General features: G+C 43.1%; 1 protein-coding gene across 1 annotated transcript in view; it reads left to right on the forward strand.

Moving 5' to 3' along the window:
- Positions 1-25,504, forward strand: part of Pawr (pro-apoptotic WT1 regulator) — an 80,140-nt gene extending 54,636 nt beyond the window's left edge. The window contains 5 exon segments of the mRNA XM_038314868.1: positions 726-741; positions 744-759; positions 15,682-15,829; positions 19,124-19,228; positions 20,726-25,504. Of these exon segments, the coding sequence (XP_038170796.1) occupies positions 726-741; positions 744-759; positions 15,682-15,829; positions 19,124-19,228; positions 20,726-20,812 (372 nt within the window). The 3' untranslated portion in view covers positions 20,813-25,504.
- The last annotated feature ends 524 nt before the right edge of the window (positions 25,505-26,028 follow it).

Below are 26,028 nucleotides of genomic sequence, written 5' to 3' on the forward strand. Positions count from 1 at the left end.
AGAGATCCTCCTGACTGCCTTCTGAGTGCTGGGATTAAAGGCATGAGTCACTAGACCGACACCATTTTTTTTGGCTGATGTTTTGTTTTTTTAAAATGAGAGCATAATAAAGACAGGGAAATGGTATTAAGACAATAATAATTGTCAGGTTGGAGGAAGCCACCTAGAGGGACAGCATGCTTGCTTAGCATGCTTGAATCCCTGGTTTTGTTTCCCCTGCCATAATCTGGGTATAATGGCGAACATTTATAATCCCCAACCACTCAGGGTGGAAGTAGGAGATGAGATGTTTAAGCCCTTAGTAGTTTCAGGTCAGCCCTTGTCTATGTGAAACCCTCCCTGAACAGAAGGAAGGGAGGGAGGGAGGGAAGGAAGGAGGAGGAAAGAAGGAAAAAAATTTTAATAAGATTTTTTTTTTTTTTGAGTACTCACGCTCTACCCCATGTTTATTTTCTAGCTTTAAGAATTTTGGGCTGGAAAGATGGTTTTAACCCTTAAAGGCTAGGGTCACACCCAAAATCTTTCCATATTTTAAAACATGGTTGGTTTGGGTGAAAAGCTAGATTCTGGTTCTTTTTGTTTTGATCGGCGGCTGTGACACGTTCCTAAGCACACGTGCGACTGCTCTGACACGATTCTCCCGCAGCTGCTCTTCTGTTTGTTCTGCAATCTGTAGTTGGGTCCTGACGCACACACAGCTGGACTTCTCATCTTTTCCTTTGCAGGACCCATCAAGAACAGTTCAGGAAGATACAAGAGGTAAGAGTCTTGATTTTGTATCTTACAGGCTTGAGGCTACTGCCTGTCTTGATGCTGACTCGACTAACTAGAACTGCTTTGAGGTCACTGTCTTCAAAAGCAAAAAAACAAAACCTGGATATTGTGTTTTTTCAAAGAAATTCCCTATCGACAAAAGTCTAGCCTCGGCAGCCCCTGCTTGTTTCTGACCTATCCCAGAGCCTTTGAAAGCCATCTATACTGTGAATATTCATGGGTTTGACACAGAAACTTAGAATTCATTTTCCTTCGTGCAGTTACACACTGACAACACAAGGAGACACGTGTGATGGTATAATGCCATAAACTCATTGGCTTAAACAAGAAAACTGGGGACCAGCCTTGCCCGGACAGTGGTGGCGGCAGCGGTGACAATGTCATTGGTGGCAGTGGCATATGCTGGGGAATGGTTTGCTCTTGGTCATCTTCCTGTATTGGAGTCAAATTCTTGTCCTTATATGGGCCACTAACTACACTGTGAAGGTGTCCACCCCCATGACCCCATGACCCTAATTATTCCCCAGAGGCGTCCTCTCCACAGCTGTCACATTGGCAGTCAGGGCTTCTGTACCTGTGGATGCAATGTATCATGTCACCTTCTTCCCTGTGGGGACCACAAAGGCTACAGAGTGTGTTCTAATTAGATAAGGGTTTTGGTGAGATATTAAGATTCTCGTGTGGCTCTCATAGTGGCTTATGTGGTAGATACAATATCTGCTGGCATTTTATAGATAAAGGAAGGGGGTTTATAAAGTAGAATACGTTCTCAAAATACAAGCCAAGCTGATAGCATATATCAGATTTGAGTTCGGGCGGTCTCACTCCAGTCGTTACACTTACTAAATACCAAAAGATCATCTATCAAGACTTATACAATAAAACCTTTGCTTTTGTCTATTCTCAGTTTTAGTTCCAAGCAAGCAAAGTAAAGTGTGATTGTGGTTTTACCTTTGGTGCAATCTGTGAGAAAGGGAAGGATGAGAGGCCCTGTGTGGCAGGAGTTGAATAAGCACGCCCCCCAACATCCGTGACCCACAGGAAGCTCTTGGTGTTTGCTGTTGCTTTTATTTCATGTCTGCATGTGCCTTATAATGAAAATGCTTCCTTGATATGGAACTGAGTAGTTTTTATTTACCATGACTACATCCAAATAGAATAAATTTTCTTTTGCCAGAAACCCATGGCCCAAGGGCTTGACCTGAACCCATTCACAGACGTATTCAGAAAAATTACATCATAGTTCTTGTTCACTTGGAAAACAAAGATAAAATTGGATAACTTATCAACTGTGTTATAAATATGTAATTCTAATCAAAATTTAAATTATAAATGGCACTTTTCTATTTGTGTTCTTTTCTTTTGTTTTTTTGAGACAGGGTTTCCCTGTAGTTTTCTAGAGCCGTCCTGGAACTAGCTCTTGTAGACCAGGCTGGATATTTGTGTTCTTGAATCAAATTCAGTGAGGGAATACTTAATTTACCCCCCCCCTATAAATCTCTCCAACGGGGCTGGAGAGATGTCAACAGTGAGAGTGAGACTGCTTTGGGGAAGGATCAGAGTTCAGTTCCTAGCACCACATCAGGGGGCTCCACAACTGTGGTAACTCTAGCTCTGTTACCCTCATCTGGCCTGTCAGGGTACTGCACTTTTGCATGCCCACACATTACACACAGACAGACAGACAGACCGTAAAGATGCACTCACACACACAGACCACACACACAAACACAACACAGATGAACACAGACACGTACAGCACAGACCACACACACAGCCAGTGACAACAATAAACCGTCCTTTCAGTGCTGTTATCAAACCGCTGTGTTAAATTAGTAAGAAGTCGTTTCCCGTGGTATGTATTTTTAAGGTTCTGAAACCATTATTTTCTATATGACATGTTCATCCGCTTACGCGCTTATTTTTGTGGCCCTAAGTATGTGATTTGTTACTTTCAGCTTTTCAAAAGTTTAGCCCTATGTTTAGTACTTACTAAGAATACTTTTAAATAACCAAAGGACAGGGGAAGGCGAGTTTGAGGCCAGCCTGAGCTATTTAGTGAGAACCCTGCTTAAATGAGTAAATAATGAAATTTAAATCTGTAATAATTTTTCATTGAGTTATGGTGACTACTTTAAGAAGCGCAGTGTAGAGCTGAGAGGATATATCTGAAATTAACCGCTCTGTAGCTCCCAGGACTATCTGTCACTGTCTGTCAGCAGGTCATTACCTCTCTAATTTGTCAGCAAGTTGTAGCAGCGATCAGAGAGCGGGAGTCTCTTAACGAGGGTGTCTCCCGACAAACGGGGATGACAGAAATGAGGAATGGCCTAAGAGATAAAACGCTGCCATCACATCACGTTAGACAGTCTTTTCTGTGAACCAGATGACTTGTACGGACGCACAGTTGGCACCGACTCGGGGAAAGTCTCTAGGGGTTTCCAGTCTCTGGCCCCGCATGCTCTTCTCTCTCACTGCTTGCACGCCCGTTTTCTCCTACGAATGTTGAGAAGGCAGGTTTTTAGCTCCATGAAGCTTTGGGCTGGCCATGTGGCGCCTAGACTCCGGTTTGTTCCTCTAGAAAGTCCTGTCCACGCTCGCTAGCTTTTCATTTTAAATTTCACATGTGGAGATGAAGACTGACATTTCTGATACTCAGTTTGGGAAAAGATGGGACAACGGCTGGCGTTTGTGGCTTTCGTTTTCCCAGTGTACGATTCTGTCAGTAGAGTCTTTACTTGGTTAGGTTTCTAGTACCTTGGTTAAATTGGAGAAGAGAATGCAGGTCCTTAAGGCCTGGCAAGGGGCTTTCTAGGTTGTGTCGGGCTGCTTGCAGTTGAACGTGGAATTCAGTAGACAGGTAGTAAAGCTTTCCTCTTTCACCGTTGTAGCGACTCCCCTGGGTGTTCGAGCATGTTGGGTCAGTATTAGCTGTTTACTAGTTAATAATTCTTTAGGATGGTGGAGGGTGGGGAGGTTCGAGACAGGCTATCTCTGTATAGCCGTGGCTGCCCTGGAACTCCCTTTATAGACCAGGTTGGCCTCAAACTCCTAGAGATTCCCCTGCTTTTGCCTCCCAAGTGCTGGGATTAAAGGGGCGTGTCACTACTGCCCAGCTAATAAATAATTCTTAACACTCTTCCTATTCAAGTTACATAAGTAGGTGTACTGGTGTGTAAGGCCTCTGCATGCCTGTTATCCCGTCAGCCTGGTAGCACCCAGGGGGCTTCTTACCTGTAGAGAAAAGGCTTCAGTTCAGTGACCTTTCCTTACGTCATTTTCTCTTTGACTGGAAATCGTGCTATAGAGAAAACCCGCAGGCCTCAGCCCTACCGTGTCTGTAGTTAACGTAACTTTATCTTACTTTCCTTCTCTTACGGTTTTCTTCGGCTTCTCAGAATACTAGGGACTGATCCTCACACGTTATTGTTTCAGCCTTTAATAATGAATGCGCTATTGTTTGTGTGCATATGTGAGGGGAGGTGTGGCTGGGTGCATGGCCGCACGAGCCTAGGAGGTCAGAGGGCATCTCTGTAGAGTTGCCTCTCCTTCCACATCTCTGTGGGTTCCAGGGGTTAGAGCCAGGTGGCCAAGAGGATGCAGCATCACAGTGCGAGCAACTTCACAGAGTCCTCTTCCCACCCCTGTCTGGGATGCTGGGGTGGAACTTGGCTTCCAGGCATGTACAGTGAGAGGCTTTTGCCCACAGAGCCCCGTTTTCTGCCTTTTAAAAGCAGTGTGGACTTCTTAATGGAAATGTGACAAATGCAGAAAATTGGCATTGATAAAACCTAATCCTGCCATCCAGAGTCCTGTCAGCCCTGCAGTGGCACTTGGGTGTCTGCAACTTAGTTTCCAGTCATGTGAACTGTGGCTGCTCTCAGCTGCAGCTTCTCCGCCTTTGGTTTTTTCTAGACAGGGTTTCTCTGTAGCTTTGGAGCCTGTCCTGGAACTCACTTTGTAGGTCAGGCTGGTCTCCAGTTTACAGAGATCCGCCTGCCTCTGCCTCCCGAGCACTGGGATTAAAGGCGTGCGCCACCACCGCCTAGCCTTTTCAACATTTACAGCACAGGGATGCACAGAAAACCTACAGCTTTGGGAAGGCTGCTGTGCCTTTTTTATTGGAGCGAAGCAGTGAGCATGCATCTTAAAGGCCGACAATCTCTTCAGAGTCAGTTTCGTTGTAATGCCTGCTTTGGGAAGGCAGTTTGTCCTGGCTGATGCATCAGGGGACAGGACTTTAACCCTTTCTCAGATTTTCACGTGTATGCACATAGTTTTGATTGGAACGAGTGTGAGGGGGCACATAAAGTGACCTCCACCTTCAGCTCCGTAGGGACGTTCAAAAAACAGACAGGTATGTAGTGTCCACATCTGTCAACCAGCCCAGTGCAAACGGCAGGCCCGCTTCTCCTGTGGGTGGTGTCCCTTCCAGGCTGGCTTCAGCCCATCCTTCCCCCTCCTTCACCACCCTCCTCTCTTTCTCACACTGCACGAGGGAAATCATGAGCCACGGGAAAGTCACCAGCCATAAGCATATTCACCTCTTCGTCATAAAATACCCACCCTTATGTATTTCTGGGTATTCGACATATTAAGGGACTGTGGTAACATTTCTCCCCCTCTCTCACCCCATTTCCTGTGTCAGTGAAAGTAGTTTTTTGAGACTATGTCCTTAGCTTCATTTTCTCTATAATCCAGCTTGTGTTGAATTTTTTTTTTTTTAATCGTGCACTGGATTTCACAAGCACACGTTGCAGTCCGGGAGGTTTACCTCTGGTAGATGGCTTAACAAACTAAATCTTTGCCTTTGTTTATGTGGAAAGACTTCTCTTCTATAACATAAGTGTATTTGATTTGAGGTACTCTTAAGAAACACTGAAAGATTTAAACTTTTTGTTTTGTGTCTGCCCTGGTACCAGCAAAGGTCAGGAGAGGGCATGGAGACCCACAGAAACTGGACCTAAATGATTGTGAGTACCATGTGGGTGCTGGGAACCAAACCTGGGTTCCCTGTAAGAACAAGTGTCCTTAAGCACTCATCCCTCCAGCCCCTGAACAAATATTCTTAAATCTATACATGTCAAGTACAGAAAAGATGTAGGGATAAAGTGACCTTAGTGGCATCCTTAGTTGGCACTGTGCAGGTGGCCTCCTGCTTCTGAGCCCGTGAGGCCCACATGAGCATGGGGTTAAGTGAAACTGGACAGAGACAAACCAGAAAACCTTGAATTTAAAAAGAAAAAGGTCTGGAAAGACAATCGGGACTTTGAGATAGGTCTGTGGCCCTTTAGTGGACAGCGATTCCTTTTTAAACTGTTCCCTGTTTCTTACAGTGAGTATTGTGTTGCAGTTTTAATGGAGTCTGGGTGTTGGCTTTGAGCTTAGTTGGGTGTGCTTGTACTTAAAGGAAGGGGAGGATGACAGCAGGTTGTGGGGCTCAGCAGGGTGGTGAGAGTCAGGGCAAGTGTGTGCTCACCGGGGGACTTAGAAGGTCGTGATCCGCCTAGCACTTCTGAATGTTCGATACCCATTGTTTAATAAGGTGTTACCCATGAGTCTTGTATTTCTATCCCATTGCTGGGCTTTCAAATGGCTGTATTAGTGGAAAATTCCTCGGACTGTAATCTCTTAATGCTACCAATCTCGTTCTCAGGATGGCTTTAGAATAACAGTGTTATTTTTCCTGAACACAGCAGCGCCCTCCTCATCTTCCACAGAAGAGGTGAAAATTCCCAGAAGGGGCAAAACTTCCAGTAAAGGGGGCTGCTTATCTCCAGCGATCCTGCTTGCTTTTCCCTTTACTGAACATCCTAGTCAACATCTCTGTGGCCAAGAGTAGACAGTTCTCGTGGATCGTAGGTTTGTATTACATTCCTAACTAGAACATCACAAACCTTTCGGGGTTCATAAAGCAAATTTTTTTATTCTGAATATTTTCCATTGTGCATATCCGGCCCATAAAATAGGTTGAAAACATTTCTGTTTTAGGATAAGCAGCTAAATTTGGCAACAAAATCAAATAACACTATCCCATCATGATTGTCGGCACATTTCTTTCAAATGTAATGTGTGTGAGGGCTGAAGGGATGATTTAATTTTTCTGCAATTCTTCTTTGCTTTTACACACACGTCGGGTTTCATTTATGGATCGACATGCCTAACATTCAGGGGTCTTATAGCTAATAAGTGAACTCCTAACACTTGGTTTTGTTTTTTTTAATTGATGTTTATTTGTTCATAATTAGAGTACAGTAATAATTTACTGAATGCGTGTGGTGTAATGATCAAATTAGGGCAATTAGGATATCCATACCTTATGTTTATTATCTGCCTATTTTAGGAATTTCTGTACTCACATTTATTTATTCTAAAGTATATCATAAACTGCTGTGGACTAAATTCCCCTGCTGTGATCTAGACCACCAGAACAAATTCCTCCTATGTAGCTATATGTTTGTATGTGTCATGGAACTTCCATTTCCAGAACAAATTCCTCCTATGTAGCTATGTGTTTGGATGTGTCATGGAACTTCCATTTCCAGAACAAATTCCTCCTATGTAGCTATGTGTTTGGATGTGTCATGGAACTTCCATTTCCCTCTCCCCTGTCCTGGTCTCTAGTGACCACTGCCTTCCTGTCATCTCAGAGACCAACCTTTGTGCCTGGCCTCCCGTGCCTCTCACCGCTGTGGCTTTCATTTCTCCACAAGTGACGCCAGTTCTGCTCCCTTTATTATGCTGACACAGGGACACTCTCAGGTCCCTATGCTGCATTTTCTTTTTTGTACTGGTCGAAGTGCTTCCTGCACATATGAGTGCACTGTGCTTACATCCTCCCTCGCCCTCCTGTCTCTTCCACCCTTTGACCCCATCTTTTCTTCACGAGCCTGCCTTCCTTTGTCTTCTAATCCTTTCATTGATTGAGTGATTCAGCGTCTCAATTTCTGCTGGTTTCTTTTTTTATATGATTCTTATCTCTGTTAAACTTCTCATTGATAGCATGGCCGTGCCCTTCACCTGTTAAATTATTTACTTATATTCTCTTGTATCTCATTCGGTTTCCTTGGGACCATTATTTTGGATTTCTTTCCAAGAACTCCATAGATTTCTTTCGTGTGCAGTGGTTCTCAACCTTCCTAGCGTTGGGACCCTTTAATGCAGTTCCTTGTGTTGGGGTGACCCCCCCCCCCAGACATAAAATTATTTTGTGGCTACTTCATAACTCTAATTTTGCCACTCTTACGAATCATAATGCAAATATCGGATATGCAGGATATCTGGTATATGACCCCCCTGAAAGGATCGTTTGACCCAAAGGGGTTGCGGCTATGATTTAGAACCACTGATCTAGAGTTATTTTTGTCCTATCGGACGTATGCTTCCTTGTGTTTTCATGTCCCCTGGTTCTTACGCTGTCTCTCTAGCTGCTGCGCTGCACTGTGCTGTCTTCTTCATTTTATGTAGTAGTTTTCTAGGGGAAATCTTTTCCCCTTTACATGAATTAAAGGGGTCATTTAGATAGATGTCATGGCTTTGTTATCCATGTAGAAGCATAGCCTCCACATGATATTTTTTTTTCCAGTTATGTCATCATTGTCTGGCCCATCTAAACTGCAGGTGTTTGTGGAAGCAGTTGTTCAGCTTTGTGGTGGACGTGGGCACCGGGAGTGTGGGACCCACGGGTCCTGCTGAAAGGACAAGTCCGGGTGGCAGTGGTCCAGGCGCGAGGCTGGGGTGCCGTTTGCAAAAGGGCAAACGTGCAAAGGTGAGCGTTGGTAGTTGGGAGGTGACTGAGTGCAGATGGTCCGTCTAGGACCTGGCAGAAGTAAGTGCTGATGGCACCAAGCCCTCTGCCAGGTAACCTGCAGTGCCCCATGTTTTCGGGCCCCACGATGGGATCAGCAGTAACGCTGAGACGTCTGGTGTCGGTCGCTAGCACGGGGCTCACAGGCTGATAAGAGACATATTAGGCCTCTCAGAAGAGCGCTGACGGCGGCTGCCGCAGTTAAAGCTCCAAGTAGGAGGAGTTTGAAGAGGTAGAGCTTTAGGCGTGAGCGGGCCGGAGCTGCGCTTTCTAATCTTGAGGCACAGACTTGTGTTGTAGGTTCACAGCTCTGCAGCTGATCTAGCCAGGTTCCTGAGACTGCAGCTTTCTCAGCAGGTGTTGCCCAAACATTTGCGAGCGTGCAGGGACGACGAGATGGCAGTGGCTCTGATCTTCAGGCAAGCAGCTACCTGATCTATGGGAATTTGGACTCTAAGCGGTTGGAGAGAGATCCCAAGTGTGTTCATTCTGTGAATTAAAGCGGGCCTAGACATCAGGCAGTTCTTCAGAACAGATTCAGAGCCAGGGAGGACTGGGGAACTCTTCTGTTTAAGAACTGGAGTGCATGGTGATAGTCCTTGTTAGGGTTTAAGTAAAATGCGGCAGTGGGCATGAGGCTACGCTGCAGGTTCCCAAGTGGCAGCGGGTCCCGAGACCACGGCAGGCCACGAAGGCAGCCGGGTCCCAGGCAGGGAGCCCCCCAGTAGCGCGTAGGCCATGAGGGCCAGTGGGTCCTAGATGCGGAACTGCGTGGTGGATGAGAGACTGAAATGGATAGACGCACCACAAGACCACGCCACAGGTTTCCAAAGGCCACTGGTCCTGGGCAGGGAGCCATGCGGCCCGTGAGAGACGTGGATAGGCACGCCATGCAGAGTGAGGTTGGATATTTATTTAGTGGGTGGGTTATAGAAGGGAAGGAAAAAGGGAGAGAAGACAGAGACGAGAGGGAGAGGGAGAGAGGGAGAGAGAGAGAGAGAGAGAAGGGGAAGGGAGAAGTGGGGAGAAGGGAGAGACAGAAGCTGCCTCTTAGACAGAGAGGAGACAGAACTAGATAGGGGAGGTAGTGGGCGGTGGCTTGCCTCTTAAAGGGACAGAACAAACCATTACATTGACTCATGGCATTACCCCTGGCTTGGGGCAGGAGTCAAATTTATAGTGCACTTTTTACACTTCATGGTGCCATCCTGGTCTCCATGGATTTCTCATCTCTCGCTGAATTCCCACACTCTCCCTTCGTCATTCTCTGTCAGGGACCAACCTCGACAAAAACACCTCTTGCCAGGGTAGGGGCTTGAAGATTTAGAAATATCAGTAAAGAGTATGAAGATGCATATGAAAACAAGAAAACAGAAAACATAGGATAGTACCAGGAGGGAATTCCAGTGAATACTGAAATCCCCACGTTTAATTTTCCATACACTTTTATACCCAAATACCACAATGGGAAGAAGACAAAGGACCACTTTAACATGCTACAAAGGACAACTAGAACAGTTACTTGCTTCAGTACTTTGAAATATCAAGTCATTAACAGTCTGTTGTTTAGGCAGTGAACCCACCCTAGACCAAGTATCCTGAAGGCAGCCACTCCCAAGGTCAAACCTTCTGTTTCAAAAGAAGGAGCAGAAGTATGCTTGAATCCCCCCCCTCCCACACACCACACACTGTTGGTCAGGGTGGAGTGGATCTAGCTGTATGGGTCATCTTAATGTCAAAAAAAACTAAGTAAACACATTATGATTCAGGATGTGTAGCCCTGAGTGTTGTTAATAACTGAGCAACTTCAAACTCTCTGACCTTCAGACAAGGTAGAAATAGGCTCACATTTTTGGGCCTCCACAGTTCTCCCTACAGTGTTTATGCTTTTTCTGTGAGCCTTCTTCCATCCTCTTTCCAGCTCTTTTTTTAAAAGATTTACTTATTTATATGCATACAACATTCTGCCTGCGTGTATGCCTGCACACCGGAAGAGGACACCAGATTCATCATAGATGGTGTGAGCCACCATGTGGTTGCTGGGAATTGAACTCAGGACCTCTGGAAGAGCAGCCAGTTCTCTTAACCTCTGAGCCATCTCTTCAGCCATCCAGCACATTCTCTTAAGCATATTCTTTGAGCAAACCTGGAGCCACTAAGAGACATCCACATTTTAGCATTTCGTTTGTTAAACCATTGTCTTTCTATCTGGATATCTGTGGTTGATGTAGAAAATTTGGACTTTTGAAAAATATATTGCCAGGTGGTGGTGGTGCCTGCCTTTAATCCTGGCACTCGGGAGCAGAGGCAGGCAGATCTCTGTGAGTTCGAGGGCCAGACTGGTCTGTAGAGAGTTCCAGGACAGCCACGGTGGTACAAGAAAAACTCTGTCTAAAAAACAAAAACAAAAAAAAGTGTATGAACCAACGCCTAGCATGGTTTCAGTGCTTTTCTGTATTGCGGCAGGACTCGGTTATAATCCTATCTTGGCTTTCTTCCTGTCTCAGCCTTCTTTGTCCTTTCTTCTTTGTATTATTGCATTGAGTCTCTTAGAATTTGGTTTCTTTCTATTTTGTCTTATTTCTACAAAAAGGAATCAGCCACAGTTGGATACCTGGAAGCAGGCTAAGCTCACGGTGTTCAACAGTAGATGTCAATAGTGCTGAAGCTGGAGGCTCAGACACTGTGTGAACCCAGGGCCTTAGGCCTGCAAGAACTACTTTGTTATTCATTGTTTTATTTCATTATCTCATCTTTACCTGGTTATGCAGCCCTTATTGAGATTAACTGTGGGCTGTTCGTTGCCTCTACCACATAGCCTACGTGAATTATAGTACCTAGCCTAACTGCTCCACTGTCCTTGCTGATTCGCAGTGTGTTTTGTAAAAGCGTTTCTATTCTAGTTTCTGCTTTAATGGCTTCCTGTTGCCCTTATTTGTTTTGGCGCTGGACATTGAATGTAGGCCCTCATACACATGAGGCCAGGGCCTGCTGCTGTACTGTATTCCCAGCTGCTATTAGCTTTAGATAAGTGAGTGACTTTCCCAAGGGGGTGTGTGTACAAGAGTACCTGTCGGGGTGCAGGTGTTCATTACTACCATCTCCGTTTACTATCAATAGATTGATTGATTGATTTTTGCTTTGAGTTGGTGTTTCACTGTGTAGGGTGTTCTTTAACTTCAGAGCCTGAGTAGCTCCTCCTCCCTAAGCCTCCTCAAGGAACTTGCATTATAGGTGTTCACCCCTATCTTGGTTTTATTTACCTTTTTCTCTAGAGGGGAAAAAAAGTAGCCAATGGTATTTAAGCACCCGTCTGTTCATGGCTGTGTAGGCATGTTGTCTTGTACCCCTCGCCCAGTGGTCGACCCCGAAGGGTTCAGAAAGCGAATTTCTTTGTTCATGTTGTCCCCGTTGCACAATATTGAAGTTAGACTGTGTGTTTAATGGGTTTATAAATTATCTAGTTTAGCTAATGATCACACACTAGGTAAGTCCAGGCTTAGGAACTTTACGAGAAGCATGACCGAATGCGTAAGTGCATGCGTGACACATGGCTGTTCATCTGGTAAGATGCACAAGGTCATACCTGTGCTCAGGAACTAAAACTGATTTGGAGGTTTTAAGTAAACTTCTTAGACACCTTCCAGATTCTGCATCTCTGTGATAGCCATTAAAGGCAAATAAGCAAATGGACCATTCTTTGAATTTCTGGATCATGGGGTATTAAATCCTTATTAAACTAGATCCTCAGGAAGAATAAAGCATATTCAGTAGTTTCTTAAGATTTAAATAGGCATTTCCTATTATTTATGCTACAAATGGATATTTGTAGCATAAATAAATATAAAACAAATTTTAGTCTTTTTCAATCTGTGCCTAGGGTACACTGTTCAGATCTGGGCCTAGGGTATAGAGTGGTCATATTTGCACAGTGTATAGATTTGTACAAGGAAATTGCCTGGTAGTCTGGAGGCTGTTCAAGCATCTGGCACTTTGTATCAGTCATTTGTGACTAAAAACCCATGTAAGAATTGAGGAAGGTGAGAGCATTTGTCATGCTTAGAAACTGTGCTAATGTTAGTCAGATTTGAGTTCCATAAATGAAACAATCTAAATGTAGAATTGACTGCTAAAATAAATGAAAATATATTTTCATTCTTTTAAGTTTCTCCTTTTTAAATGGTTTCCTAAATCTTAGGAAATTTGTATTTATCTTGGATTTTAATTTACTAGCATCAAAGCAAGCTTTGCTGGACTTTTTTGATGAGGGCAGACACACCTTTTCTGATTGTGACAGTAAGGGAAGGTTGAGTGGTGATCGTGGAAGTCATTCCAGAGAGGTACAGGATGCATCTTCATGGGTTTGGTTGGGAAGTGTCATTTCTCAGTAAAGCTGAGTTCTGACTTCAGCCATGATGATCAAGAAATGCTAAGTCTATACTGCATTGCTCACGAAGAGATTCTATCTCAGTTTTTTTTTTTTTTTTTTTTGGTTTTTCGAGACAGGGTTTCCCTGTAGTTTCTAGAGCCTGTCCTGGAACTAGCTCTTGTAGACTATCTCAGTTTTTTTAAGTAAGTAAATAAATGTGACCGTGCTTGAGGAATGACACTCGATCCTCTCCTCTGACCTCTATACGCCTATGATCATCGCTTACGCCGATATGTGAATAGGGTATAGACTAGTCAGGTCTGCATAGTGTGTAGGGAGACTAGTCAGGTAAGCATAGTGCATAGGGTATAGACTAGTCAGGTCTGCAAAGTGCGAAGGTTGGTAAGGGAACCATGGGAAGTTGCGTGTTATTAGGAATCAAGACAGTGTTTGAGACCGTCAGCTCTCAAGACAGCGTCCATAGGCGATGAGCACGTTGATTATTGGCACAAGTTATTTTTCAGCCTCATTGCTGATGGATGCAACTCGCGTAAAATACATGAATTTTAAAAGGAGGCTATGCGTAGTTTGCAGTTCTGCTTTGCTTTTGTAATCCCCCACTGTGATTAGGGACAAAGTGGCCACACCCAGAAGACGCAGAAGGAGCTTGCCTGCTTGAGAACGTAAGCGGTACTTTGTCCTTTGAGAAAGCCTTGCTGTGTGAGCCGAACTCCTTCGACCCAATTCGTAGAAGTCCACTTAAAGGCACTGGGGAATAACCAGTAATGTTTTCAGTCTGAGACTCCTGAAAACTGTTAGCTCGGGGTTGATCTTATCATCCAGGCTAATCGACTCTTGTATGCTAAGTGGTTATACATTGGCTTTCAAAGGGAAAATTTCAGTCCGGAGTATTTGAACTTCAGGATGAACTTTGGCTGTTTTTGCAAGATAAGAACGCAGTTTGGCCGCCAGCTTTATAAATATGCGCCAGAGACTTACTTGGCTCCCAGCACAACCCCACTCCCCACTTCTCTCTTTTTTAATTATCTTAACCTTTTGTGCAAGGAAGGAATGTCAGATGTTTGTCAGTGGCTGATAAGATCAAAGAAAAAAAAGGGGTAGAAATTATAGGGCAAAGCTTCCATAGCTTGCCTTCTAGGGCTCCTAAGTTAGCATAATCGACAAAGGCAGCGGTTGCTGTGGCATTGCGTGTTCAAAAATTACCATCAGATCCCTAAAATCAGACAGGTTGCAAAGATCTCTGAGTGGCAAGTTCATACACCAGGGATCCATTTTTCCTCTGAAGGTTACTTTAGATTTTGCAATAATTTTATATATAAACTATTTCAAGTGGCTACTATGGAAGATTGGAAACAAAAATTTTAAAAGCATAACCTATAGATTTTTCAATCAATGTTTTTTTTTTTTTTTTTTTGCTGTTGTTGTTTTGTTTTCAAATAGGGTTTCTCCGTGTATCCCTGACATCCTGGAACTCACTTTGGGAGTAATTTTTATGTAGTAGGAGACAATAGATCAAAGTAAAGCTTGTTGCATGGAATTCTTTAAATAGGGACAAGTGCTGTTAATCAACTGTAAGCATTTAATTTAAGTGAGTGCTGGCTAAGTTTGCAGTATGAGTAATTAAGTTACCAGCATATAAGAAGTGCCTGTAATACAAACTTTCAGCTGGAAATACACAACTTTAGGCAGTTCTTTTCTTTATTATTGTTCTAATTATATTTCAATTTAAGTTTTGGATTTAACCAGACATTGAACTTGGAAAATAAAAAGCATTTTTAAAAAGAAAATATAATCCAGACATTATTGGTGGTGTACACCTTTATGTTGGGACCATTTGGAGTCCTGGCCTCCAGCTGCTCTTCCCTGCTAGAGATCTTTACTTTCCTTCTGATTTGAGTTACTAAAGGCTGTGTCAAAGTTGTTTACCAGCTCTGCTTCACGAGCACGTGTTGCCTTGGCTTTGAGGATCAGAGGATAAGGTTTTCACCTGTTGGCCCACTTGACTGTTGGGTATCTAAGCCTCCGTGGTGCTATTGAATAAAGGGCTTCTTACCAGTGACCTAGAGGTCTGTCTGTCTGTCTCTGTATGAGTCTTTGTGTCTTTCAACCTCCAGCCCCTTGCCTGAAGCTTCTGAACTGTATGGTAGTACATAGAGCGGAGGCGCAGACGGGCGTTGTGCGCTGCCCCTTTAATCTCAGCACTAAGGAGATAGAAGTGGGTGAATCTCTAAGTTCAAGCACAGTCAGGGCTACACAGAGCCCTGTCTCAAAAAATAAAACAAACAAACAAAAGATAAGAAGTGAATTTTCACTGTAGGTGGTCTAAAAGACCCGTTCCATTCAGTTCAGGTCTCTGATGTGTTTAGCCTTGACTAAAGAGTAGTGGGCGGTCATTACCATATTGTACCTGGTACAATATTCCCATATTCCCTGTTGAAAGGACAGCCCGTGTTTGTGGTTGCTATAGACATCTTCAGTACCTGGAACTGTACCTGACACTAACAGCCACTTGGTTGTTAGCCCAGAGAATTCATGTGCTTTTATACATTTACCCCCATTGTGTTGGGATGAGGATTAGATTCTCCAGCTGTAGATACGTCGTGTGTGTCCTCAGGGAGTGAATTGTTCAGACTGAAGAGAAAACCGCCTTGGCTTTTTTTCATCTAGAGTGCTGGGGATGTATATAAAGCACCCACTTTTATTTCCACAGCACAAGCACTGCCCCAGAAGATGACGCCTCCAGTCGATATCCCCGACCAGACAGAGGTGGCTTCAACAGGCACAGCAGAGATGCCAACATGGCGGGCAGCTTTGCCTCCAGTAGCACATTGGAAAAGAGAATTGAAGATCTCGAAAAGGTATGACTGAAAAATTATTCAAAATAAAATGAACACGTCTTAGCATTTTTCTCTCAGTTTCATGGCATTGTGCCCGATAACAGGAGGGGGGGGGGCACTAGCAGGGGGTGAGATACTTGGTTCTACTCCAGGAGCAACTTTGACTCGCTGTCTTGTGCATTAGCTCCTAGACGCAGTGATTAGGGGTTTCCTGGTTTCCTTGCTGCTTTTCTGTCCACTTTAGAAATGAGGCAGGCTTCTCGGACTCCTCAGTCCGGTAGCCATTCCTCTTCTGTCGAGTCTTGTAGCATGAGGAGCAGTGTCCGTGAGAGCTCAGCTGTCTGCACTTGCATGCGCTGCCCTATCTGAACCGAGTGCAAATGTAGCTTTCGGGGATTCCGAGTTAGGCCCGCATTTGGTGCTTGAACCATTTTCACATAGGAATAAGATAAACTTGCTTACAGATGTTTCTATAGTAAGTCAAATGCCCCCATGAAGTTACGAACTGCAGAATCTCAGCTGTGTCCCGCGGACATTGATCTAAAATCGATAATGGTGCTGAAATAATCGGTTGAAATATGTTTTGTTTTCATGAACGGAGGTCACTTTCTGTGATACTAAGATCATCTTGAGATTTATATAATTTACTACTGGCCCAGTGGTTATTTGTAGGTTACATTGAAGCTTGCACCCGCTTCTAATTGGAATCATTATTTAAATTTAAGGGTTTAGAGACCACACATTATTGCTTTTTCGTAAGTTCCTCTGAGAGACTCTAGGAGGTTCGAGAAGAGCTGGGCTTGGTTGCCGGCATCTGGCAGCCTTGAATAGCTGTGGGTAGCTGGCTGCTTTCTCTGAGACCCTTCCAGCTCTGCGCGGAGGCCCTGAGGTCTTTCGTTTGTCTGTGCTTTACTGAGACAGGGTCTCAGGCATACAGTGCAGCTAACTGATGGTAATCTTAGACCTGACCTGGCAGCCTCCGCCTCCCAAGTGCTGGGATCATAGGTGTATAAAACACCTGGCTGGAGGCCCTGAATTCAAAAACCTCTAGATAAAGATTTCTCTCTCTCTTTTTTTAAAAATTTAATTAAAAATCATTTTTATTAGCTTCATAGTATCATGGCGTTTTTACATAGTATCCATTATGGCATTTTTTTAATGAAAATTTGGGTAGCCCAGGCTGGCCTCAAACTCATAATCCTCCTGCCTCTGCCTCCTTCAGCAAATTTTACCAGTGTGCGCCACCACAACCGGCTGAAAATTTGTGTTTTTGTTCTTCTCACTCTCCCCTGCTATTCTCCCTTCCTCCCTGTACCCTCCCCTCTGTGGTAGCTTTTCTTCCCACATGCCATCTTCCCTTACTTTTTTAAAATGCCTCTTGCTCGCTCTCTCTCTCTCTCTCTCTCTCTCTCTCTCTCTCTCTCTCTCTCTCTCTCTCTCTCTCATGATCTGATACCTATTTCATAACCTATACCAACTCTCACACCCTTGTTTGCATACATTAAAAGTTGGGATCTAGGAATGAGAAAGGACATGTGGCCTTTGTCTTTATGACTGGATTATGTCACGCACACAGTGTTTTCCCGGCCTGTTTGTTCTTTGTGTGAGGCACTTTGTAGAGGTTTATTGTTGTCCCTCGTTTCTTTTGGAGACTTACCGTGCGTGCCTCGTGGTTTTAGAATTACAATCCATAGTCACTGGCCCTGTTGTTTCTGGTCTTCGGTGAAGCAACAGACATCATCAGAGATGCTCAGCTCCTGGCTGATAGGAAACAGAGGAACAAGTGCTTGTCTGCACTCCCTTCTTCCCCTTTTGTTCCATATAAGCATACCCAAGGATGTGCGCTTTTAATCCCCTAGGTGGTTCTTTTTTATTAGATTTTATTTTTACTAACAAGATTCATTATGGCATTTCGTATATGAACATAATGTATGTCGGTCACTTGTATGTAGTGATATTTTGTTTGTGTTTTAAGATCAGAGTGCAGAACTAAGCCACTAGAGGCCAGGGGATGGTGGCACATGCCTTTAATTCCAGCGCTTGGGAGACAGAGGCAGACAGGTCTCTGTTAGTTCAAGGCCACTCTGGGCTATGTGAGATCGAATCTGTCTAAAAGAGAAACACAGCTCACACAAAGGTGATCCCAGCACTTGGGATCTCACGCCTTTAATCCCAGCACTAGAGAGAGACGGGGTGATGTGGCTGGGTGGAGAGAGGACAATAAAGCAGGAGGGGACAGGAGCTCAGAGCAGTCTGAGGAACAGAGCCGTCTCAGTCAGTCTGAGAATGCAGTCTGAGGACAGGATTGCCCCTTCGGTCTGACTGTTGGTAGAGGTAAGAACACTCTAGTGACTGGCCATTCTGCATCTCTGGTCTTTCAGCTTTCTCCCCCGATAGCTGGCTTTGAGATTTATTATTAAGACCAATTTGAATTCGCACTATACATGCATCTTCATCGCCCCCTGCCACTCCCATTAATGCTCTTCCCAGCTAGCCCCACTTCTGTGTGTGTCCCAATGAGTTGCTTTGGGGTTGTGTACAGGCTCACGGGCATCTTATTAATGATTACACCACTAAAGAAAATGCCTCTTTCTCTGCCTCCACCCTTGTTATGGAACTCAGGTTGCCCTCCTGCCTCAGACTCCCAACTCCTAACTGTAAGTATGGTCCATCATGCCCAGTAAATAGTTGTTTAAAGGAAAACAATGACAGCCACAAATACCTTTCCCTTTTTAATTCACAAACTGTAAACAGAGCCTGCACATTGGTTTTCCAGCTGTCCAGACCTGAATAATCACACAGAAACTATATTAATTGCAATACTACTTGGCCTAAAGCTTAGGTGTATTCCTACCTGGCTCTTATATCTTAAATTAACCCATTTCTATTCATCTATGTATCACCAGAAGGCTGTGACCTACTGGTAAGGTTCTACATCTGTCTCTTTTGGCAGCCACTTGGCGTCTCCTTGACTCCACCCACTCTCTTTATCTCTTCCAGCTTGGCTATATTCTGCCCTGCCATAAGCCAAAGCAGCTTTATTCATTAACCAATAAAAGCAACACATAAATGGAAGGACATCCACATCAACAAATGTTTTCAATATTGTTCTTTTAAAAAGTATGCAGATACCCTTTCCTTGACAAAGGGGTGAGGTGGCATTTGTTGTCACAGGCATGTCTTCTGTATCTGATGTGGCTGAAAGGGTCTTGGCCAATGTCTGCAGTCCTGAGCTGTGAATGATGGGTGTTGGTCATTTAAAAATACTCTGAGCAACCTGCTCCCGGTTAATGCTTTGTGATCTGTGTTTACTAGGAAATAGCCAGAGAAAGGCAAGAAAACCTCAGGCTTCTGAGACTGATGCAAGACAAAGAGGAAATGATCGGGAAACTCAAGGAAGAGATCGATTTGTTAAACAGAGTAAGTCTTTTTGTTGTTGTTGTTGTTTGTGTGTGTGTTTCTGTTTGTTTCGTTTTGTGTTTTGAGTAGCTGGATGAAAGCATGGGAGGGTGGAAAACCTGTTCATTGCCTTGTAGGGTTTGCTCTTCAGTTAATAAAGCAGCCATTAATGGTGCGACCTCTAGTTTCATACCATAAGCCGAGTTTCTCACCCTATCTTCAGACAACACTTAAGAATTGTTCAGCCCTAGAATGTCCCTCCTGCTTGAAGTTGGAAGCATCTACTCAGGGGGCTGTGAGGAGAAGAGATGCCATTGGTCTGCTTTTTTGGAGGATTTTAGAGGATGGAAGAAAGAAAGGTTTACTTCAGGGAGACAAGGCTTGGTCCCCTAATCCAGTCCTAACCACAAAATAATTAAATGGTAAAGTGCTTGCCTAGATCGGGCAGTGCCGTGGGTTTGATCCCATATGCCACACCGAAGGAGGGGACTTCAGTTCCAGCGTCTTCTAATGCAGCTTGGAGGAGATGGTTGCAAGTTGTGGGTGAGGACAGGGGCACCCCACTTGATGCTTGCTCAAGGTTGCGTGTCGCTGTTGGCTGGGCCAGTATTTGACTTGGGTCTTATGTAGTCTTTCATCTTGATCCACTATAAGCATGCCTTTATTTGTGCTGGAATTCAGTTTAAGAGGCTCGGCAAATATTTGTGATGCCCGTGATGTGTTTGTGCTGTCTCAGACACCTAGAGCATTAAAAATAAGCAGAAAGCCGCTTCCCTACTAAGTTTGTAATTCAGTCGTGACTCATGAATGTGTTTTAACAGTTTTAATTTTAGGAGCCCTTTTCAAGCGTATTGCTTAATGCTGCACGAATGTATTTTATCATTTCATTTAAATTTAGGCGGATCTCAGTTGAAGTAATTTTAGAAACCTCATTTTTATCACAATTTGAACAGACTTGTTTCTTAGCGTTTGTTCAGTCTGTGAATAGATGCAAATTCTGACTTTGCTAACGCTTTAATCGTGTGCCCAATTGTCCAACGACAAAGTGTACGCTCACGACAACCCTGCAGCTGTGTGGCTCTTGTCATGCAGGTGGACTCTGTCAAGTTTTAATATTCTAAACTGCAAAGATAAGTCTTTGTGTCTACTCTTCCTTCAACTGATATTTCTCATAACTAAAACTTACTATGGTTTTAGTACGGGCTATATGGCTATGTATTTGTGGCTAGAATTCTAGCACAGGGAACACACTGTGTGTGTGTGTTTGTGTGTGTGTGTGTGTGTGTGTGTGTGTGTGGTGTCACAATTTTAAAACCTTGACTCCTGGCTGGTTTTGAAAAACTGGGTGTTCCAGGAGAATTGGCCCAGTCAAGTAACGTTAGAGCATAGTCCGTGTAATTTTTAGAACTTATTACTTTAAAATCCATTGGTGAATGAGTTATCTTTGTGTTTTATTTTTATTTCAAGTCTCCTTTAGAACGTTTTTCAGTATTTTTAAATTGATTTCTCTCTCCCCAGGACCTAGATGACATAGAAGACGAAAATGAACAGCTCAAGCAGGAGAATAAAACTCTTTTGAAAGTTGTCGGGCAGCTGACAAGGTAGAAGACTCAAGGCTCGGTGTGGAGAATGTTTTTAAACTACTGATTGAATGTCGTGGCTAAGGCAGAGAAGATGCGCTCCCGTGAAGCAATACATTGAGATAACTGTATTTATTTCTGACAACAGATGGATACTGGTTTGCAAAATTACTCCTTTTCATTATTAGCCTTAAAAAAATATCAACCTGTGTTTCACAAATTCGTAACATTTTTAGTTTTTAAAAAGGATAAGGTAATGTCTCTTGGTTTTGTGTGATATCCCAGTAATATATGGTTCAAAGTAGCAACCATTTGCCTATATTTTATCTAGGTTAGTACATATTTTCCCTACAGGAATATGCCTAGTCTTTGTTTACATGAATTTAAGTACTTGGGGAATTGCCTACAAATGCTTTATTACTAATGTGTGCAGTCTTCTGTGTGTTAATACTTGCTCATAAAGACCTCTCTGCGGTCGTCTTTCTTTCCATGTGCTCGAATGATTCTGAGTAGTGATAGACACACTATTTTGTATAGCGGTAATCTTGAAAGGAAAGCGATTTTATAGAGTTACTTAATATGTTCTAGCTGGTTAAATGTAAACTTAAGAGAATACTTGAACTGTGTTATAGTAAGTGAAAATTTACTATTTTGTGTTTGAATTTTGAAAAATTTCAATTACTTCTGAAAAAAACAGTTAATGTATAGTTTCTTATGTAGGTACTATCGTATCATTTTTATGGCTTTAGGTTTTATCAGTAAATATGGGATATTTAAAAAGTTGCTTATCCTTGAGGTCTCGAGTTGTATACAATTTCAGTGTTGAAGAAAATCGATGCCTTTAATAGCATGTGCTTCAAAATCAGAACCGAAATATTTTTCCACACTTAAAAATATTTATACATTTGATAAGCAGAATAGCTCAGCTGATTTCCTGACTTGGAGAGGCACTGGGATGCAATTTTCCTCATGAGAGAACAGTCCCATGTCCCAAGGGCTCCTGCTTCCTAATACTGAAAATCCTAAAGAGACCATATTTGAAGATTTATAAAAATAAAGTTGGCTCCTGTTCAGTATCCTTGTATCTAGGGTTGTTTTGTGTTGTGTTTTCGTATTGGGACCCCCTCCTCCTCCCTCAACACATGGATACCTGCAGTTGACTCTCTTTCCTTTCTCTTCCCTCTTTGTAATGGTTCTGGGGGCTGAACCCGGCAGGCACTCTGCCACTGAGTGGCTGGCTAGGTGATTTTCAGGCAGACTGCCTGCTCATCAGAGTTCAGTTCAGAACCTGAACATGGTAAAGCCCCACTGGGTGCCCTGCCGGCTCCTTTTGCTCCACTTAACAAAATCCATTCATTTATCCGCTGCTGGGAAAACAAGATAAGACAAGACAATCGGGGGAAGGAGGAGGAGCGATCCATATAGATGCAATCTTCTACAAGTCTCTTTATTCGCCACAAGGGTTTTCCCACTCCTCACCCCCAGAAGTTACAGATCGACCGTACCCTTGGAGGAACAGAAACACCAGCTCCTGGAGAGGCCCACTTTAGGCCTTGGTTTCCAGAATTCTGCTGCTGCTCGCCTGCCGGTCCTGAGTCCCTTGGCTCTGCTCTCTCTTTCTGCCTGTATTTCCCACTGAAGTCACTGGCGCTGGAACTCTCTCTCCTACATTTCCTCCTTTGACTTAGGTCCCCTGGCCTGCCCAGCAGGGAGGCCCACGCATAAGGTACTACGCCAGACTCTGTGAACCCCTTGGCCGCGAGGTACTCTCTCTTTGGCCGTCCTTAGGCCTGTGACAAGTATCTTCATTACCTTATTCCTCGCTTACCTTTAGATGTTGTAAAAATGCTGTCAATAGCCAACCCTAAAATACAGTAGTATATTGATTTTTCAATAAGATAGTTTGAATTTCCTTTTTAATCTGTATGTAAAGAAACAATTTCACTTTTTAAAGCAGCTATGAAAGTTTTAAAAACTGAGCTGTTTTGAAGTTTGCCCCATTTGGCTAATTTGGAGCTCTTTTCAGCACATATTTTTTTTCTTTTTTAACAATACTCGCAGGTGTGCACATCCTTAGGCAGAACTACAGGAACCTGTACAGTTAGGCAGAGCCTTCCGTTGGAGCCCTTCCCCTAGCTCCTTAAAATACGTATTTACTCCACATACAGATTTTTACACGCTTTTGAAAAAGACATATGATCTACAATTCAATTTATTTTTAAATTGAACTTCTATAAAATGTTAAAGCAAGACTTATAGCCAATTTTGGCTCACCAGTCATTTGTGACTTAGAGCCAGGCACAGTGGTTCATACCTGTAATACCATAACACAGAACACAGAGTTCTTCTAAAACAATAACTTCATTATGCCTCAAATGAGCATAGTGGGCTTTTCCGATGCCGACAAGAACTGAAAATTGCTACACATCTCCTTCTTTCCAGATGTCCTGGTGGCTTTGCTGTAAGGCACTTGTGTTAGAAGGGGAAGGGGGAGGGCTGTGTGGTTTCCAGCAACCCGAGAGAGACGTTCAGTATTAATTAGCACTGTTACCTTTGTTCAGGCCGTTTCAGATTTCCCCCAGGATTTAGTCATGTGTCCTCACTGGACGATATGAACCTAGGTGCACCAACTTTGCATTAGAGAAAACACACAAAATGCAAAAGAACAAACATTTGAAGTTAAAATTAGTGTCCAGCACCCACATCTGCATCCAAACCATTCCTGGTGTGCACCAGCACAGTTCTTTTATACTGGAACTCAAGGGCATCCTTTTTTAATTGTTAAGTTATAGTTACTGTTATTCTCTGTGGTACCAATGATTAAGCCCAGAATCTCACAGATTCCAGGCTAAGTGCTGTACCACAGTGTGTGCATTCCATGGGACATCTTATGCATAAGAATTTTAACTAACAATACGTACCTGAAAATGGTGTGATGCTTTTCGTCCCTTTAAACTGAAAACAGAACCCTAGGAATATCCAGCAGTTTTCTGGTCAGCTCTTGCCAAAGGCGCTCCCTCCCTCCATGCTGGTCACTTGCTCTTTGCTGTGGAGATGGCGATGCTATCATCCTGTGCTTGGGAGACTTGAACCAGGGCCAGCGATGTCCTGCCTTGGAGAAACTCCTCCTCCCAACACTGGCAAGCCCCAGGCTTCAAACTCCAGAACCCATACAGTGGTAGAAGGAGACCCAACTCCCTCGAGTGCTCCTCTGATTTCTAGATGTTTAATGTGTCGCACATGCGTGCACACACCGAGAGACACATTTACAGTAAATGTGAAAATAAGACAAATCTTTATTCAAGAAAACCCAAGCCAATATTTGTCCTTTGTTTTGAATTTTTAAGGTCCTCCCTTTATAGCCCAAGCCGGCCTGAGACTCACACTATTATCCAGACCAACCTCAATGTCATGATCCTCTGCCTAGGCCTGTTTTAAATTTATTTTTTTGCTTAGCTATAATTCCAAACATGTTCAGGTTGCATCTTCACCCTGATCCCAAATCAAGTAGTGACATATAAGTCTGTTTGGTATTAGATTTTCATGTGCATTTCAAGCAGACATTGAAGTGGGCATCTGCTAATTCTAGCAGAGTATAGTCCGTGTAGTGTGCACCAGCAGCGGGAGGTACAGCTTTAGCTGGCATTAGTCTGTCCAGTCTGAATGGCTGGTTCCAGATAGGCTTCATCACTATCTATCCCTTGTCTGTCTGGTCTAGTTGATAGGTACTGAGTTTTTTGCTCCAACATTTCTGATCAGGAAAGGGAAGAAACTGGTGCATACTGGGAAGTATCTTACTGTATTTTAATATAACTATACATTAGGAAAAGATCAGTAAGAAATGTCACAAAAAAGGGGCTGAGAAGATGGCTCAGCGGTTAAGAGCACTGACTGCTCTCCCAGAGGACCCGGGTTCAATTTCCAGCACCCACATGGCAGCTCACAAGTGTCTATAACTCCAAGATCTGACACCCTCACACAGACATACATGCAGGCAAAGAACCAATGCACATATAAATAAATGAATTTTAATTAATTTTTTAGAAATGTCACAAAGTAAAAAGAATGAAGTTCCTGTCCCATCCACAGAAGTGTTGGTCATATTCAAATGGATTTGGTCGGTTATCCTCAAATTAGTATTTCTTACACAATATTGATTACTGGTTTCCTTTTGACTATGCCGTCTTCTATCTGACTTGCAGTTTTTATGATGTCAGTCATTCTGGTAATTAAAATGTAAATGGCAACCTCATGATGGACATGGATTGCCTTGTTTTATTTTGGTTTTCCTTCTGCATGCCAAATTGAGTGTATTGACCTTTTTTGTTGTTTTGTTATTTTATTGTTATTGTTGTGGGGCTTTTGTTCGTTTTTGTTTTTGTTAGTTTACTCCTTAAAAAATTTGGCTTCACTCTGTAGGGATTTTATTCTCATGTAACTTTTTTTTTCTTTAAATTTGAGAAGCACTACCAGCAAAAGTCACAAGCTAGCTAGACTTACTATTTGGTTAAGATCAGAAGTTCTGAACCCAAATACTAGTGAAAATTATCTGGATTGAGTAATTGGAATGAAGTTTTGTGTAAACAGCTTTGGTTTTTCCCATGTGTGGACTTCTTTCGTGACAGGGTCAACTCAATACAGATTCACTTTTAGAATAAGCTTTGCATGTAAAAAAAAAATGAATCCTCAATAAAAAGTACATTTCATTTCTTTTCAACATTGGCTAATTGTTTTTTTTTCCTTCTATATATTAGTGGAATTCTCATTAGGAGTTTATTTTAAAGTTATAGGATATCATCGTGATCAGCTTATACTAAAATGATAGTGGTACTTCAAAAGTCTTTATATTGTTTAAGAAGAAATAAAACATTAAGAAATAACAGGGTTAAGGTCAGGATTCACTAATGGTCATTTTTTTATTTAATATTTATTTATTTATTTATTTGGCTAAGTAGGTTCAGTTGTGGCTGAAAAAAAGTTCTTTTGCATTCCAAAACTACAGAAATGATTTATTAATTCAGAGCTGGAACTGTCACGCAATCTGATGGCGTGCGAAGAATTTGAGCTCTCAAGTAGCTTAAAACAGATAGTAGGGTTCGGGAATGTAAAAACCTAGTCTTTGTTTTTCCAGCAAATGGTTTACATAACCTTTTAGCTAAGGTGTCATTCTCTGTCCGCCTGCACAAGCTAACTAGCCCCTCTCGCCCCAGAGAACTCTCCCCAGATCTCAATAATACCGCG

The sequence above is a fragment of the Arvicola amphibius genome, chromosome 17 (genome assembly GCF_903992535.2).
Source record: "Arvicola amphibius chromosome 17, mArvAmp1.2, whole genome shotgun sequence".
Classification (NCBI taxonomy): domain Eukaryota; kingdom Metazoa; phylum Chordata; class Mammalia; order Rodentia; family Cricetidae; genus Arvicola; species Arvicola amphibius.